The sequence below is a fragment of the Nipponia nippon genome, unplaced genomic scaffold, assembly GCF_047370975.1.
Source record: "Nipponia nippon isolate SJK-2023a ecotype South Korea unplaced genomic scaffold, ASM4737097v1 scaffold_7, whole genome shotgun sequence".
Lineage (NCBI taxonomy): Eukaryota > Metazoa > Chordata > Aves > Pelecaniformes > Threskiornithidae > Nipponia > Nipponia nippon.
This window is the reverse complement of record NW_028262391.1, coordinates 10,519,652-10,538,400: the sequence shown is the minus strand read 5'-3', so window position 1 is coordinate 10,538,400 and position 18,749 is coordinate 10,519,652. Positions and strand designations below refer to the sequence as shown.

Sequence of the window (18,749 nt, the reverse complement as noted above, 5' to 3'; positions counted from 1 at the left end):
TTGTTTTGTTTTTTTAACAAGCTCATCTTAAATTGTTCTTCACATGAGCTTCAGATAACATGAAGAAAACAGACTGTAATATCCCCTCAGTATCTAACAAAGAGTTACTTCCAGTTTGCTTTATACCTTTATAAATTGAATTGTAAGTAATAGTACGAATTTCTTTTTCAGTCTTCTTTACAGCTTCCTGTTTTTTCTAGAAAAATGAATCAGACATTTGTTTCTCCAAGATAAAAAAAGACTACTGAAAATATTGTTCTAGTAGAGGCCATCCTGACAGAAAAAGGAAATGTTCATGAGACAATATCCTCAGCAAAAGGCATGCTTTTAGTAAAGCAAACCAGACAGTACCTCAAAACTACTCAAATAAACGCAAACATATGTCAGTATCTACAGGAAAAGTAGCACAAAATGGAAACTGACAGTGCTCCTGTGTCTTAATTGCATCCCTGTTTGTTTTATAGGCAAGCTTATGCTTCTCTTTCACCTTTTAATGTACTACTCTCCGTTACAAGAAAGATCTGTGATAATTGCTAAAAAACAGCATGTCAAAACCTCAAAATTTAACGGAAGTTTTGAGAAGTATTTGACTATAAACGTACTGCACCAAATATTGGAATCAATTACAATACCTAAGCTTTGGCAATTATTTGACAAGAAAATCAACACAAGAGTCTCCATACGATAATCTAGTGGGTCTCTTAAATCTGAGGCATTTTTTAAAAAGCAGACCAGACATGAATAGCATTACTCCTTTTATCTAGCACAACCCCAGATCACGCAAGAGTTGCTTTCTGGAATGTATAGCACCTGAAGCCACTTCTGGTGCCATAGACCGTTCATACATTTCCACGCTGCAACACAAAACGATGACCTGCCACAGCAGCATGAGACTTCATCCAAATGTTTGGCAATGGAAATCCATGGCAAGTCTGTTTCCGTCAAATAATTCACAAGAGATGGTAGATCTAGCTGTTGGTATAATTAAACAGAATTTAAGGAATCAAAGTTAGATCTTCCCTCTGAACTCAGAGCAAGTTTACCATGGAAAGAAAATAAACATAATAATGTAAATCATTCAGTCACTGCAGACGACTGCTTAAAATAATGTTTCTCCATAGATCTGGGTGGCTATTGGCATAAAGTCATAGAATCGTTAAGGCTGGAAAAGACCCTTAAGATCATCGAGTCCAACCATTAACCTAGCACTGCCAAGTCACCACTAAACCATGTCCCTAAGCACCACGTCTACCCTTCTTTTGAATACTTCCAGGGATGGCAACTCAACCACTTCCCTGGGCAGCCTGCGCCAGTGCCTGACTACCCTTTCAGTGAAGAAGTTTTTCCTAATATCCAACCTAAACCTCCCCTGGCGCAGCTTGAGGCCGTCTCCTCTCATCCTATCGCTTGTTACTTGGGAGAAGAGACCGACCCCCACCTCCCTACAGCCTCCTTTCAGGTAGTTGTAGGGAGCAATAAGGTCTCCCCTCAGCCTCCTCTTCTCCAGGCTAAACAAGCCCAGCTCCCTCAGCCGCTCCTCACAAGACTTGTGCTCCAGACCCTTCACCAGCTTCGTTGCCCTCCTCTGGACACGCTCCAGCACCTCCATGTCCTTCTTGTAGTGAGGGGCCCAACACTGACCACAGTACTCGAGGTGCGGCATGGTTAATGCCAAGAGCTATCCTATCCTCTTCTTTACAATTTATGGACTAGAATCTCAAAGTTATTTGTGAAGTTACTTTACATTGAATTACAGTAGACAGATATAGAAGCCTACAAATTTATATTCCTGTTGTATATATTCTCATTACACATATATAATAACACTCATTACACACTGTACAAAGGGAGGATATTAAAACCAGATTTCTGCCTATCAGAGAAGTTTCTGCAACTGTCTTATCAGGAAGAGCAGGGGCAAAAAAACTTAAGTTTTTAAGAAATGTAAAGTGCATTACATGAAGGAGTTGTCTCAATAGAAGGGGACTGGACTAGATCCCTAGTACATCCTATGCTTCTACAAAATAGTCACTGTAAACCATTACATTAAAGTAGTCCCATGGCAAAAAATTTTTGGCAAAACTGTTAAAGTGTCAATGACCTAGATTTCCCATTCTCAAGAACACATGAGGGTTTTTTTTAATATTGTCATGAACAAAGCAGGTTGACAAAACTCTCCTGTAATTTGCTTACATGAAAAAACTTACCATTTTTTCAAACTTTTGGTCTAAACTTTTTTTTGGGTGGAAAGCTATAAAGGTCCCAGCTGCTTGCTTGAAGTTGGATGATACTTTCCATCTCACTAGAGTAAACTCAGCTTTAAATCTCTTCTTGTTCTAGCACTGCCATCAGTGCCTGGTGGATGCTCCCCTCCCCCCCCCCCCAAAAAAAACCAACAGGAGAACATGCAGCTGTACGTCATAATTTCTCATGATAACGGTGTTAATTTTAAAGATGGAATACTTACATGCCTTTTTCATTTTCATTATTTCTGTTTCAAAAGCAGTTGTCTTTCCAGTCAGAGAAAGCTCAGTTAAAAAGCCCTTACAGTTTAGTAATGTTACAACACTTACAGAATTTGAATGGGAAAGACATGTACATGGTCACAATTTGGATGATTAATCCTGGAGCCAGCAATTCAAGTTATTCAGACTAACTAGCTACTGAAGCATTCTGCTTCTTATTAGTTTTCATTAAAGTAATACAGCAGCCTATATTTTGAGAATTTTAAAGTTTTCTTCACCCAAAAGCGGGATGATGGTTGGCCCCATAACCTGCAGGTGCACTTCCAAGGTGTCGCATGCTCCAAGCCCATGGTCAGCTACAGACCCCTCCACATTCCTGTACCGGTGTTTCCAGATGTTGCTGGCAGGGGTCCACACTCCATACGCTACCTTCTACCAACACTAAATTGGTATTTGCTCTGGAACCTGAAAAGTAGAACTTCTACGCATATTTTAGCTCCTTTTTCTTCTATTTTTTTTCTTCTTTTGTTCATAAGGAGTCCAAAGTAATTGTTTAATGCAAAACCAGGCAGAATTAATTAAAGCACGTTTCCCAATGGTGTACCTCTTAATATACTATTTACTTATTTAATAAATTTAGGAAAATGACCAAGCATTTTTTTGAAAGTCCCTTTTCGGTAGCCTAAAATAACTACATTAATTATAATAGTTCCATCACATCGAGTACTTTGCCTACCCTAAAATAAGAATGCTGTTCTCACAAAGAGAGATACTCTGAAGAAGAAACTGTACACTGGTTGCCTACATACTTGTTGTGTTTGTGTATACTTGTGTTTCTGTGTTCCACCTCTGAAAAAAAATCCACTGGAAATCTGAGGAACAAGAAACTCCACAAAAGTAAAATTTTGAGGCAAGAACTATTACAACATGTTGAGAACAGAATTATTTTTTCTCATAACAAGATAGAATCCAGGGGAAAAAAACGCTACATTCTAGTCGTTACTGAATAGGAGTTATCTAACAACATGCTGTGGCTAGGCAAGACAAATGGAGGCATCAGTGAAAAAAATCAGCTTATTCATCATGTCAACAGGGTTATTTTAATTAACATCAAAAGCCAAGCACATCTGGTGAAAGTCCTGCCTAAGACGTCTCCATGCTGGGACAGCTACTGAACACATCAGTACATAGATCCCCTTACTTCAGCTGTTCGCAGGAGAAAAATCATCATTACTTTCAGTACTAAAAAGAGAAATTCCAAAGGGAAAAGCCTTGAAGAGTAAACTTTTGCCTCATCTTGGTAAGTGTTAAGCATTTGCACTTAAAACAAACTGTTGCCTACACAATTTATGGAGAGCTTGTCACCTCTCAGATCGTGAATGACAATCTACAACGTTGAAAACCATCTTGTGACTCTGAGAGCCTCATTTTGATAAATGAGGAATATTGGCAATATCAGATAACAAGAAATTGAAATAAAAGCTTGAAACAATATTTAGACTATTAAAAATGGATAAGCAATACTCTTATTAATCCTCTGTAGCTAATGAGGAAAAATTTTCACACCATCTGTAAAATTGATAAATCATTTACACAGACCGAAGACATCACAGATTGCAAAACAAACTTCTGCAAGCCAGTGATAGAGCAATGCATAATATGCATCATGGGTGGCATCTCCCATACCAGAGCATGTCAGCCTTTTGTTAGGGAACCAACAGGCTGGAAGAGGGAATACAAATTCTCTAGGGGCATTCCTGACTTTCATGTCATCTCTCTACTTGGACAGGGGACCAAAATGCAATCACAGTCACTGGCTACCAATTAAGTGGCAAACTCTTCTGCGAAGAGTGCAAAAGGGAACTCTGAGAACAAAATCCCGTAACTGAGTCACTAGGGTTCTGCATACTTATTCAGGACCTGCTTGAAGTATGGGTCATCTGGTCCTTGTTGAGTAAGGACACAAGAGAAGAACAAACCTATAAATTCTAAATGTCAAGTTCTGGGACTCTCTTTTCTCTTTGGGAAGGTGAGAGATGGAATTCTTTCCATTGAACTTCCATTGAAAGACATATTCTCACCAACTCTTAGGCTCCAAGCATGAACTGCAACACACCAGAAGAGTCCTGACACATGCTCCACTGCCACCAGCAGCTCAGGCACCTGCACAGCAATGCACTCAGTCATTCTGGGACCCCTGTACAGCAGATGCAGGCAGTCAGGCTGCCTGATCTGACCAGCCCTTTGTCACTGTGGGACCCGACAGAGATCAACAGGTAGCTGAATCTTTACGCTGCAGTCAGAAGTGCCCCTCCAACAGGACTGCACACTGAACAGAGCACCATCGGGTGTTGTGATCGCCAGCTACTGCCTTGCACTGCAGCCTTCCCCAGTCCCATCACTGTCACAGATAAACCCCTGCCAGGTAACCAAGCATGTGTTACAAATCTTTTATTTCACACCTGTATGAAGCGAGGAGGTCTGGGTCCTCTGCTTCTAGATTCAATCTTGAAAATGCTTAATTAAATAATTCCTACTCACAAGAGCAATCTACCTCAAGTATGGATCTGTGAAACCAAACTTTTCATTTGCAACAAAGAAAATCAGTGTAACAATCACCAATTTAATTTTGCAAAGCATTTTTCCAAGAGAGATGTTTCATTGTATCAGGAAATTATCTAATTACATGTTTTGCAATACTTTTTTTAGATTGTAGAGGTGATAGACACTTCTAAAACCTATCAAAACAGCTAAACTTCTGCCTTTCCATTACATCAACTTGGTTTTTTCTGTTGACTTATAAAATAAACAGTCATAGAAGAACAAGTCCAATAGTGCTTTTGAAACAAAAAAGCCCTCTGAAATTGTATTAAAAAAATAATTAAAAACAAACCCCCAAACACTGAAGTGAAATATTAGTTCAAAATTAAAATGTTTGTCCAATTATGTGTGGCTGAGTGTGACACTGAAAAAAAATGACCTGTCACCTAATGTCTCAGACTTCCCAGAGAACCCTGTTTTCCCTTTCCAGATGTAAATTAAAAGCAAGACAAAAAGAACAACAATAAGTGTTCCCAAGGGTGGAAAAACCTATAGAATTTTGGCTGGGTGACGTTCAGCTGAGGCTCCACTACAGCTGATCATATCCACAATCTTTGTACCAACAATTGTCTACAGAGGCCTTTACAGGGCTGTCAGATTCACTTTGAAACTGAGCTTTTTATATTCTTAATCTATTTCTGGAGGGAACTTAGAGCAAATCATATTAAAAAATTAAATTGAAGAAATGTAAACAGAACATAACCAAAGTAAAAGTCATATGAAATCAGTGGCATCTATTTATGAAAATTTCTGGAGTTTTATTTTTTTTAATTGGAATTGTGCCTGTCTTTTTTTTTTTTCTTTTAATATGACAACTGATGCAACATTTTTCTGCTTCCAAGTTTGGCAGAATTTAAAAAGGACGCTTTTTTAATCCTGGGAATGTCACAAATCTCAAACCAGGATTTTTCCTAGCTTTGACAAGACACTTTTTACAACATACATACCTTTACTGACTACCCTAGATGCTGAATCTTTAGCAAAACCTTTATTTTTCTTAAATATCAATCATTTAATGTTCCACTTTCAATAAGTTGTAAATAGTCTCACTAGACATCTCTTTTACTCTTGTTATTCAATTTTACATTGTCCACTCTCTTGCAGTGGCATAATTTCATTGATTCTCCACTGCCATAAAGTCTTTCAGTAGCAGAAAAAAATAAAAATTCCAAATATAAAACATGAATAAAGAAGCACAACCCTCTGCCACCTCCAATAAAAATTGGTTTGGTCTAAATTATAATCTACCATTTGGGTGATGTCAGGGCTGCGAAACAGTGATGGCAGCATCTGTAAGATCATCCTATGACTGGAAAAGTCTTCATTAAAGGAATGGCTGTCAAAGAACTGTATTAGGTATATCCTCTGCAGTATGAAGGGACGGTAAGAATCACTGGCATCATTACATCCCTCCTGCTAGCAGGGCTGCCATGTCAGTTAGAGAAGTTATAGATTGCATATACACACATTTATTCTACATTAAAATCTGGTCCACAGTTTTCATGTTACCTTCACATCACATCAAATCCTCATTCTTGACATGTGCCTGTGCAAATTAAGCCATACACATTTGCAAAAAAGTATTTTTTCCTAACCTCTCAAGGCAAAAGCAGTTATATTTCTGTTGAAATAGATACAGTAGAATGAGTAAAATGACAAACATGACTAGGAAAATGTAGTGTCAAAACCAAATGTGAAATAAAAAAACCTTTTGTGAAGAACTCCCACACTAAATTCTGCTCTTGTAAGCTCAAAAATGTTGACCTTTTACTACATTCCCCACAAAGCTGTACAGTGATGACCACACAGTGCAGGCTGTACTCATTTACTGATGCAAAGCCTGCTTTGTTTGAGTCCCCAGATATCTAACCTAGGTGAATAATGGCACTGGCAAGAGTCTGCAGAAAAGTGTATCCACACAATGTAACTTCCTATGTGGCTCTAAAAGAAATCATACAGAATGGATGTTAAGATTAGAAAAGCTACTTTTGTCCAAACTGTCCAACTAAGCAGACAGTCCAAAGCCTTTCTCAAGCGGTAATTACTTTTATTCTTGAAGCTTTTGAAAATTCCATATTTTGAGAAAATTCTGAAAACAACATTTGCATTTGCACCTTGATGTGTACAAAAGGCTGCTTGGGCAAACAAATGACACAAAACAGCTTGGTTTTGTTCTTTTTCTTTCTTCCCTTTTAAAAAAGGAGACTCCAAACCCACGTCCCCCAAGTGATTTATCCGGTAAAGAGACATTTGAAAATATGGTCTGTGGATCTAACAAACTCCAGTTGGGCAAGCTGCCTTCCTCTCTTACATCTGTGAAGTCTGCTCCTATAAAAAATTCTGTTCTACCTCCAAATGTGTTCGGGGTATTGCTGTAGTTTGCACAAACTATAGTTAGTTTTTGTAAACAAGCCCACAGGAGAAGGATATTAAGGACCAATCTGCAGTCCTCTCCAGGGAGTTTGCACTCCTGCTCCTGATAGAATGGTCAAGAATCACCAATGACTGCACTACAGTATTCTGGTGGTTAAAGTCTGAGCCACCCTATGGAAACGCAAGCTTTGTATCCACTTAGAATGGTAACACTGCAAAAGGATGCAAGCTTACATTGTAAGAAACAACTTCCAGAGAGCAAAAATTTAGTGTTTATTCCTGTACACTATCTGCTTCAATACACAGAAATTTTTCATGGACAAGAACAGACGCTGATCAGTTCTTAATGCACATGCCCTGCATTATCAGTATCACCATAAATACTTCCGAGTTTCGTGCTTGTGCCTCAGTCTTTAACACACTATTTCACATGAGCTACTAGAAGGTGGGAAAACATATTCTTCTAGTTTTACATACCACAAATGAAGGCACAGAGAGATTACATGATTTCCTAAGAGTCACACTCCGCAGCACAACAGGAACTGCACTGCTGTTTCCTTCAACCTAGGTCAGCTTCCCAATGACTTGTATTTCCTTCTTCTCTGATGCTGCTGTATTTAGGCTTCACCTTCCCTGTGAAGCCCCTAAGAAAACACATCAATCAAGAAGTTTTGAGAACTTCTTTTAAAAAAAAAAAAAAGGCAACAAAAAACCACACACAGAATTTAAGTCTGCTAGTGACCTTTAAGAATCTCACATAAACAGAAATCTCACAGTTCAAATACAATTTTTGATTTTGGAAACACAATGCGCTTTAATACAACCTTCAAGAATTTCCTGACAGAAGACTGTTACTTCATTTTGTGATGCTTACACCATTGCCCACCAATCAATCATTGAAAAATAGGAACATAGATCATTTAATAAAAACACCAACAGTAGATAGACTAGGAAAATTGATCACAAGTAGAAAAAAAGGATTAATTGTGGTACAGGGAAAAACTCAGATGTACCATGGAAGTGTCCTCCTATTCACAAACCTGAAAGACTGTCAGAATATTGAACCCAGAAAGGAGCAGGGACAGATCAATACCCAATGAACAAAAAGGAGCATTCTGACCAAGAAAATAGCAAGGGGTCAGCAGATGTTGCATAGGGTATGGGCAGACAAACAAGTTACTGCAGGAAAAGCTGTGTCTGGACTTGCAGCTCTACTACTGCTGTGCTTATGCTGTAACTGCCTATGTGCATGCTATTAGCCATGAGGAAGTGCGAGATCGTTAACTCTTCTTTCTCACCTCTCCTTATATTTTAGTAGTTTGTGGTGACACTCCAAGCAATTATTTCAGTTTTAACACAATACATCCTGTTCAGTTCTCTAAGCAGGCCTGTATCTGTCTCTTCCCTGTAGCTTCAGTCACATCTGCCTTAAAAATAGTCATAGGTAGGGAATACTGCAGTACAATGTTCCCAAGTTTTACCTCCTTGAAGAGTTCATGCAACAGTCACAGGCATTAGCATTCACTCTAGGTCTGGACTTCGATTTAATCAATGCAAAAAAATCCCCAAACAAACAAAAAAACCCCCACCTCTACCCCACATCACACCCACCTCTCTCTCTCTCAAATGAGGAAAACGCCACAAGTCTGTATGTTGAAATTCAGCCCGCATGACATTTCCTTTGGATTTAATTGCTTCCATGCAATTTGTATCTGCTAGTCACGCTAGGCCCCAGAGCGCTAAATATGCCGCTACAAAGAAGCTCTTGTCCTGTAATAACCTCCTTAATCAAAGAGACAGAATTATGGGTAAAACCAATTTTCAACTTCATCCAAAGCATCCAAACAGGAAACAAATCAAAGCCCAAACCACCAAATCTTCCGACATGATTTGAAGGAGTGAACAGTAAAAAGCTGGAAAGGACAGACTTTACAGATTCTACACTGTCAAACCTGTTCAAAGTTGGACACATTCATCAACTTAGGAAGCAGACAGCTCTGCATGCTGTCATTTACCAATTATGGAGTAAAGATGGTCAGGCAGACCATCTTTTAGATGTTGACTATAGCAGCTCACAAAAATTATAAAAATAAACCTACTATTCATTTTTCTTTCTTTGAGCAACCCAAACCATTAGTAAAGACAATACCTTTTCAGATGGTTCCAGAAAAAACATCTGTTTTTCTATGGTAGCATTCTTAATTAACACCTGTATCTATTCTATACACATCTTTCTAAAAATATGCTAACTGATATTCTTTTCTAATGATTAATGCATAAAGCAATTGTATTTTCAGCTCACATCATGAGATGGATGCATGACAGTTGTCATCCATTAATGCACAAATACTCCTGGACTTTGGGTTTGACACCAAGACTAAAGCATTAATTTAAGACAAATTGCATTAAACCAATGCAATTCTGCATGCACATTATTCATTCATTAGCTTAAAAGTGTACATCAGTCCAATATATCAAATCTTATCTCAACATAATAGTGTGTATAGCAGGGTTGTCATCGATTTCCTTAAATCATTTAGAAGTGCATACACCTAAATTTAGTGCAACTTTTGTGTCTAGACAGCCCTTGACAATAAGTTTCTTAAATATTTCCTCAAAAGAAACCCTTCTTGGTAACACTTCTAGGGTCGGTGTAGTCTTGCTTAAAGCTTTCTTCACTGCCACTTTACAGCTAAGTCCAACTGTAGCTTGTATCCTAACTCAGAAAACCCGACAAGAGAGGGAATTGGATCACATCCTGTAAATCAAACGTGTCTTCGAAGCAATTTTATTCCAGATCTGCTTTCGTCCTCCGATTTTATTAAGCACCACACTTTAAGCACCGTAATAACCACTGAGTTTTATTAAGCACCACAGGTGACGTGATTTTAGATTCTGAGAAAATAGTCTAGTGATCGTGAAAAGAAACCACCTTGGATCAGAAAATGCATAATTATTAGCTTTCATCAGGAACTCTGTAGCTGTTCCTACTACCAAATTCAGAGGAAAAAAAAGTAGCTTATAGATCCTTAGTGTTTAAGTTTTTAAGAGGGACTCCAATGTCAACATAGAAATTATCTTAATTTTTCTTTTCAGCTATGCTTTACTAATTTATATCAAAATAAGTTATTTGTCTATCCAGGTCAAAATTTCCTCCAGTGAATCAGTCTGATTTTAAAGTAATCTATTCCAAATAATTATAATTGTCAATGGGAAGAAACACTTTAATTTCCACAAAGTTAAATACTTTTTTGCTTCACTGTAAATTGTAAGCTTAAGCCTGGCAGATCTTACTGTTAGTACTCAAAGCAGACTTCATTAAATAGCCCATTTACAACCAGTGTCAATAAACACGATCCATTGCTCCAGCTGCAGCAGATCTGTAGAGTCAGCCTACAATACAATAACTTATAACAGCATGTTCTGCTCTTTTCACCAGCTCTCTTCAGTCAAGATCTAAAATAGACACCTATCAGTCAATAAGATGTGACCCAGCTCTGAACAGGACCATCCAAAGACCCCAGAAATAGTTTTTAAGATATAACTGGGTTTCTGCTATAAGGCCTGCTGTAACTAAATCTGCATGCTTGACACATTCATGTCTCTTTGGCAACAAATCCAGTTACCTCTAAAAAAAGCGCGTTAATCCAAAACCAAAATTTTAAGCTCATGAACCAAAATGTGGTCCATTATAATGTTAAATTAAAAATATTTCTGACATTCTGATTTTTAAAAATCTGTGTACTAAATTACAAAGCTCCTTCCATAAACTACTAGGTGACGTGGTCTTTCGCCATTTAGTTTGAAAGCATGAAGTTTTGCAACACGGGAACAGGTTGCCCAGAGAAGCTGTGGATGCCTTATCATAGGAATTGTTCAAAGTCAGGCTGGATGGGGCTTTGGGCAACCTGACCTAGTGAAAGATCTCCCTGCCCATGGCAGGGGGGTTGGACTAGATGGTATTTAAAGGCCCCTTCCTACCCAAACCATTCTGTGATTCTAAGAAAATTAATCTGAAGATATTATTTGTAAACTACTGTCAGCAAATGAATGCATAAACTTGCTCTTAACTTCCGTATTAAAAAATATAATTTGGGTAAATAATTACCATAGTCCAACAATTATTAAAATGTAAGCTACAGAAAAATACAAAGAACGGATAACATGTACGGCACACGTAATGTCCTGAGACCAGTTTTTTAATTAAAGTTTTCACCATAGGATCAGACGTCGTATGACAGAGCCTGAAACCTCCTGTTAAACAGAAAGACGTTCAGTTCACCAAGTTCAGTAGGAAGTCAGTGAAAATTAAAAGCACTCAGCACTTCGTAAGCTCCATTCTGCTGTGAATGAAGATGTAGTCTCTATTTAAAGTTGCATAAATTTTACAAAAGACGTGATTTTAAGTCCTTACTGAGTTAAAGATACGCAACATCGAATATAGACAAAACCTCTCTCATTCACAAAATGTGAATTTTGGCTTGATCACCACAAAAAAATTAATGGTTCTGCCCCACTTCTCCTGAAAAATAGGTTAGCAAGTATACTCAATTAAAAGCAACTAAACTTCAAATGCAAATTTTAACCCATGAAATAGTTCAGCCAGACAATTCACTGTAAGGGAAAGAACCAATTACACTTGTTTCACTATCAACTTTGTAACTCACAGTAATGAAACCTATCCAAGCTTGCACTTTGCGCACAAAAAGTTGATCACATTTATTGTCCATTCATTTTGCATACCATTTTAATTGCCCTTTATTTCTCAGTGTTTTACTTCCATGTACCCGTTTGCATTGACAGAACCACAAAGAAATTAAATTATTATAGTCAAACTTTTTTTTTTCTGTGGAGACCATTGCAGGTCTGTTTTTAGTTCAATTCACTACTTCTAATGTAACACCGAATATGGAAATTAATCTATTAAACCTTTACAATCAGCGAAAGAAATAAAAATAAAAAAAAAATAAAACCTCTATGTTGATGCTGTTGTACTGATGTACACTTAAGAGCTAGTTTAAGTGTTAAGAATCTTCTTAGGCAATATATGTACTCTGTTTAAACGTACTTGCAAAAGAGCCATCTAAAATATAAAATTAACAAACATCTTCAAAAACAAAAACAACAGTGTAGGCTTTCCAGTGATCAAATGAACTTCATTGTTTGCTCTGTCTGAACATTCCTATCAAGTTACATGTTTAGATCAAGCTGAATACAATCATGAGAACTTACTCATTATTTAGTGGAACATATCAATAAGAAAACAGTATTATAAATCAAAACGGTACCTAAAACTACCAGGAAACAGCATTTCCTTCATGTAATATTTAAAAAAAAATTAACTTTGTATGCAGATTATTACAAAATAATTACTGTTATAGGTTGCCAGTGTTTATTATTTATTTGCCAAGTACAGTAATTAAATTAAGCTCATACAGATGTACCTCAAATATGGCTGCATTCTGTACATATTAAATTGAGAAACTTTTAAAGCTGTGATGACTGAAATGCAAGTTCTGACTGGAGTCATAGGTATGCAATGAAGCACAACAGCCTACGAAGTATGTAACAGCAAGAATATGGCCTAGTGTCTATGGCTTTTATTAGTATGTCCCAATAATAACTTTCAATATTGACAGTTCTTTAATAAAATTTATTAAATACTTTTGTGATTACCATTTCTATTGTTTCTGCTGTACTTCAAAATTTACACACCTAATTTTGGGAGCATATTTAAATTTATATAGATAACTCTCCCTTACCAGAAATTTAGACAATATTTTGTACTGAAATAAAGGTTATTCCTGAACAATGAATAAGGTCAATTTCTGAAATTCTTATTCTGTCCACAATTAGACAATAATTCTATCAAGGCCTGATATTTGCAATAAACGAACTAGCAAACTAAACTAACTCTCTGTTTTGAGGGACAACTTTGAAATTCCATTGGTTTTCTTGCTTGTACCTAGTTCCAGAGATTATTAAATCAAGGGAATATAATAAATTATTTCTAATCCTAAAATTATTTTTCCTATTTTTGTGTTCCATATATTTCATATTTTCATTTGTAGGAATTAAATGACCTAACTGCAAATGTCTGAGGAGTTCATGTGCTGATCCTCTCTCCTGTTTGATTGCACTAGAGGTCCCTTAGACAAAGCCCACTTGCTCAAGTTTTGCCAAAATGAGATCTGGCCCGATCTCAGAATCAAGATGCTGAAATTACTTCATACATCATGTTGATCCCAGGAAGCAGGAATATAAAAAACAATTCTCATTTCCACAAGAGTTAAGGAAATCCTCTGGATTTATATCATCATCATTAAAACAGCATTTGAACTACAAACTCCAGTTAAAGAAGCAATCAGACGGACCTCTAATGCTGTCAACTACAGCTTGCAAATTTAGTTTTGATGTGTACATTCCAATCTCAGAACTTCCTAAAGCATCTCTATAATGAGTTACAAAGGTGACCTATAGTTGAATTTTCATTGATTAAACTTTGGTATTGTATCACAGCTTTCCCGTCTGTTAGGAACTCTTTAATACACTCACTAATTGCAGATAAAAGTCATTAGTAGTAACACATCTCAGTACCATCTTGCACATTTTTAATAAAGGAATGCTGGCAAGGGGAGCAGTTCAGCCACTAAGTCCCACATGAATAACCACTGGAGATGGGGAACAAAACAAAACCCTTAAGGTGTAGATTAAATGCTCCAAAAGCCGTATGCTTCTGTAAACGTCTCTTTCTAATGCACGACACCAAAAACAGCGAGGATGGATGCTCTCTGGCTTTGCACCATTTTTCTACAAGGACCGAAGAAGCCCGCACTGATGTCAGCCCCACCTTACAGGGCATGCATCATGTCCATGAGTAATTGTGGTCATAAGTGTGGAACAACACTGCAAAAGTGTCGTGCAAAGGTGTTAGTGTTTTCCACACTTTTGTCAAACTTAGCAGAGTAACTGTCTCATGCATTGCCCATCTCCTCCCCCATTGCTAGTTGTGTAACTACATTCCTGAGGCAGAGAAGTATCTCTATTATGAATACTGTACAGCAGCAAGCACAACATCAACATAAAATAATAACAATCTCTACAGAATTAACACAAATGGCTTTCAGGGAAAGGCTATATTTGGAAATCATTTGAGCACTTCAACTGCCTTAGTATTATTTGCTTTGTTATTCTCAGGGAAAAAAGTATTTTCATAGTATTTACATTACTTTTCTTTTCCTGTTGTCCTGTTGAACATGTTCAGTAATATAAAACTGAACATGTGTTAAATCAAGCTTCTCCACCAACAGAAACCAGTACCAAAAAATTTAAACATGTCGAGTAAATCAAATATTGAAAGTAATTAGCCTTCTTTCCCTTTAAGCATGATTTACTAGCATATATGTCCTGGTATGGCAAATGTTCACTGTAACATTTTAAAAAACACGGTGTGATAAAGATAACAGTGGCAACAGTTTCACAAATCCGTTCAGTGCAAACGCCATACTCTCTGTATTGTTTACCCTCTGGAATGAAATCAGAGTCTGACCGAGAAGCACTGTACACATACTGAGAAAACATTAAAACCTTAGTCTTCATTTGAAATATGAGGCTGTACCACCTAAAAACAAATCAGTGTAAAGTAATACTTGAAAAATTCTTTTTACAGAGTATGTGTACACAGCTCAGCATGTGGATCGATATGCAACTGATATTCCCACTTACGAACATAAGAGCTACACAAGGCAGTTTGCCTGTCTTTCCAGAAACCCTTTTTATCAGAAATAAATCACACTTAAGTTTTTTTCCACACATGCACACACAGAAAAATGCTTTAGATAACATTGCTGTAAGTGTGCGTTCATTAGTCTGTTTTCCACCCCCCACTTCTGTGGTTTGGTATTTAATTACAGGGTGGAGTGGTCCCCAGGCTACTTATGTTTCTTCCAGTCACAGCCAGAAAATTTCTGCAGGAACTGACATGCAGGACTGCGATTCCTTCAAGTTATAGCTGGTTCCCTGTCATCAAGGTTAACTCACTGTTCATTAAAACTCCCATCACTACTTTTGTTTAATAATTCTTGAAAATATGTTTAAATACAACAAATTGCGTTCTAAACTTCAACAGATAATAAAGGCTTTAACAGGACCTAATTTGGCTATTTACTCTTAATTTGCTTCTCAATTTTCTTTTGCTAATGACTATAAACAAATCTTTATCATTAAGCTGGAAATAAATGTCTTTTTTTTTTTTTTTGCCTTGAATATAAGAAAATGTAACCTTGTATGCCTGGTTTGACCAAATAGGATTTTCAAGCAAGTCATCTGACTTGAACCCCATATCATTGCACATCGTTTTAAATGCTGCTTTCCATAAACAATCTTAAATTTCTGCAGAAAATTCTATTTTCATCTGAAAAACATTACACCATTTGTAAAACATTATAATTCATATGTAAGCATTTTATAGCTAAGTATTACTCCCAAAAGCATTGAGGTATAAAGAAATACATTATTCCAATTAATTGTTATAGAAATGAGAAAAGTTCTGTTGGATAAATAAAACTGGGGAAACAAAACAAAGACTATCTTAGGTAACGTTACATACACAATGAAAATTTTATTTTATATTAAAAAAGGATATTGTTAATTAGAATGTTACCATTGACAGGGTTTGGAAAAAAAATGAAGACACTTTGCATTTTTATCCATGCTTTTTTTTTTTTTTTTTTACTAAGGGACTTGCATTTTTGGCCTAAGCAACAAGAATCCATCAACTTGGAAAACTCTTGTTTCTGTGTCAGAAATGTGTGACAGGAGGGTGAAGCCACATGAGCTCCTTTTGATATTAGTCGAAAACCAAAGAGCAGACAAAGATTATGTTACGTAATTTTTAGCCAGAGGTATCTGAAAACACCTGCTGGCCAAGCCCTAGCAAGAATTTATATAAAACATTTATTTACAAATGATCTGTTACAGTGCTCCTATCAGTCAGCTGCTTCTTCTCTGTCCTGTTCTATTGAGAAAAATGCATGCAAAGTGCAGAGCAACAAGATCTTCTCATTCAGGTGGTAAACCAGATTAATAAAAAAACAAGTTTGGACAAAAAAAATGTATTTTTGTGCTTTGCTAGTAACTCAGAGTGTGATAAGAGGCAAAAATCTAAACTCTGTGCAGAGTGATTTGAAGACTGGGCTCTTGAGTAATCCTTTAGAGATTCCAAAGCCACAAGACACAGAAATCATAACAGAATCATGCAAGTTATACATTTATTCATTTTTCTAAACAGTAAACATTCTCTATCTTTCCCCTCATGCATTGTCTATATGCCACTTATTACGGCTGAATACACGCATCCACAGTTGAATACAAACTCAAGATACTACTCTTCTGACTGAGAAGGCTGTACTAAACGAATAAATGATCTCCTGTAGACCTGGCAGCTTAACTCCCTCAATATCCTTAGGTAAACGCTTCATCAGTAAATGTTTTATTTCATTAGTAACCATTTTGTCAATGCGTATTTACCAGGTTAATACAGCGCCACTTAATTTGCAATGAATCTGAAGCAGAGATACAGAATCTACCAAAAAAAGGCACCGTTGCCTTACCACATATTACAATTACTACATATCTTCAGGCCTATTAAACTGCTTTGAATCAAATTCCAAATGTCATAAATAAAACACTCTGGCCAAAATTACTGGCCAGAATGGCTAGGCTGTTATGTTACCACACTTCTCAAAATCTGTCACTAAAATAAGGAAGCCTCCTCCCGTGTCCCTAAAGATATGGATGCTATAAATATAATACACACCACTTGCACTGCAGCAGTGCATTCCGTTTGTGAAAAGCCACCCACGATACGAACACGGCGGTTTCGCAGTTAAAGCCTGGACTGGAGACCTGGGGGCCCGGGTTATGTAGTTCCCCCATCCACAGCCTTTTTTACCTCCAACAGGTCACAGACTCACAGCCTCCTGTTCCCACATTCTGGAAAACTGCCTGGAACAACTGTTATTAAGCTCGTTTTTTTAAAAAATTGGTTTCTGAATTTTGGACGTGTGGGCAAGCAGGGAAGAAATATAGAACCGACAGTTTACAGGCAGGGCTTCTGCCCCCGGCTCTGAAGCAGCCCTCCATCCCGCGCCCGGCGGCCCGCTTCACCTCGCTCGTCTTCCTCTTCCCACCGGTGAGGCGGAAAGAGTTTCCTCCACGGGCTTTCGCATCCACCTCAGGCTTGGAAAGCCTCGGCATCCCCCCGCCGCTGCCCTCCATCAGGCGACTCCCGCCGCCTCACGGCGCTGCCCGCCCCCCCTCACCTCACCTCACGGCGCTGCCCGCCCCCGCCTCACCTCACCTCACGGCGCTGCCCGTCCGCCCTCACCTCACCTCACGGCGCTGCCCGCCCCCGCCTCACCTCACCTCACGGCGCTGCCCGCCGCCGGCCGGCCCGACGATCCCCCCCCCCGCTCCGCGCTCCTCTGCGCTAGCCCCGGCTGGCCGGCGTCAAACTTGGCCGACAACCCTCCCCAGCTGCGGACCGAGCCACGCCAACCGCCCTCCGTCCCGGGACCCCGCGCCCGCCCCCGGGCTGCAGCCCCCGCCGAGCGCCGGAGCTGCCCCCGCAGCCCCCCTCACTCACTTGAGGAAGTACCGCTGTCCCGTGTGCGTGAGCGCCATCTCCCAGCCGGGCGGCAGCGGCAGCTCGTCCGTCACGTCGTAGGAGCGCTGGCGGAGGTGAGCGTGCTGCTGCGCCGCGCCCGACCCCAGGAGCGAGGCGGGCGAGGAGTGGGAGCGGACGTGCTGCGCGGCGGCGGGCCGCGGCGGGGGCCCGCCCGAGTCCGTGCTGGACTGCCGCGAGTGCGAGCCCGAGTCGGGCTCCTTGAAGAAGGACTCGGGCAGGATCTTCTTCCTCCAGGAGCTGGGCTTGGGGTTCATGACCGCGTTGAAAAGCGCCTCCAGCTCCGTGTCCAGGTCCTGCGTGACATGGATCACCTGCTGCCCCGGCGGCGGAGGCGCGGGAGCGGGGTTCATTTTCCACCCCTCGGTCCCGACGGCGGGCGCAGACGTCCCAGGGACAGGCGGTGGCCGGGGCCGGCCCCGCTGCAGGCCGCCGCCGAGGACGTGCCCTTCGGAGCCGGGCGGGCGGCTCTCCGGGAGCAGCACCGCTCTGTCGGAGCGGGCGGGCGGCGCGGGGAGTGTCTCTGCGCCCCCGCCGGCAGTGTCGGTGTCCCGGGCGGCCGGCGGAGGGGCGGGCGGGTCAGCCCCCGGGCAGCGCGGCGCCCTCCCCCGGGCCGGGCCGCGCCG

General features: G+C 39.6%; 1 protein-coding gene across 1 annotated transcript in view; it reads right to left on the bottom strand.

Annotated features, from left to right (window-relative positions):
- The window catches only part of WWTR1 (WW domain containing transcription regulator 1), an 86,053-nt gene extending 67,312 nt beyond the window's left edge, over positions 1 to 18,741 (bottom strand). The window contains exon 1 of the mRNA XM_087740388.1: positions 18,085 to 18,741. Coding sequence (XP_087596514.1) covers positions 18,085 to 18,476 — 392 coding nt within the window. The 5' untranslated portion in view covers positions 18,477 to 18,741. The remainder of the gene's footprint in view (positions 1 to 18,084) is intronic.
- Positions 18,742 to 18,749: the final 8 nt, after the last annotated feature.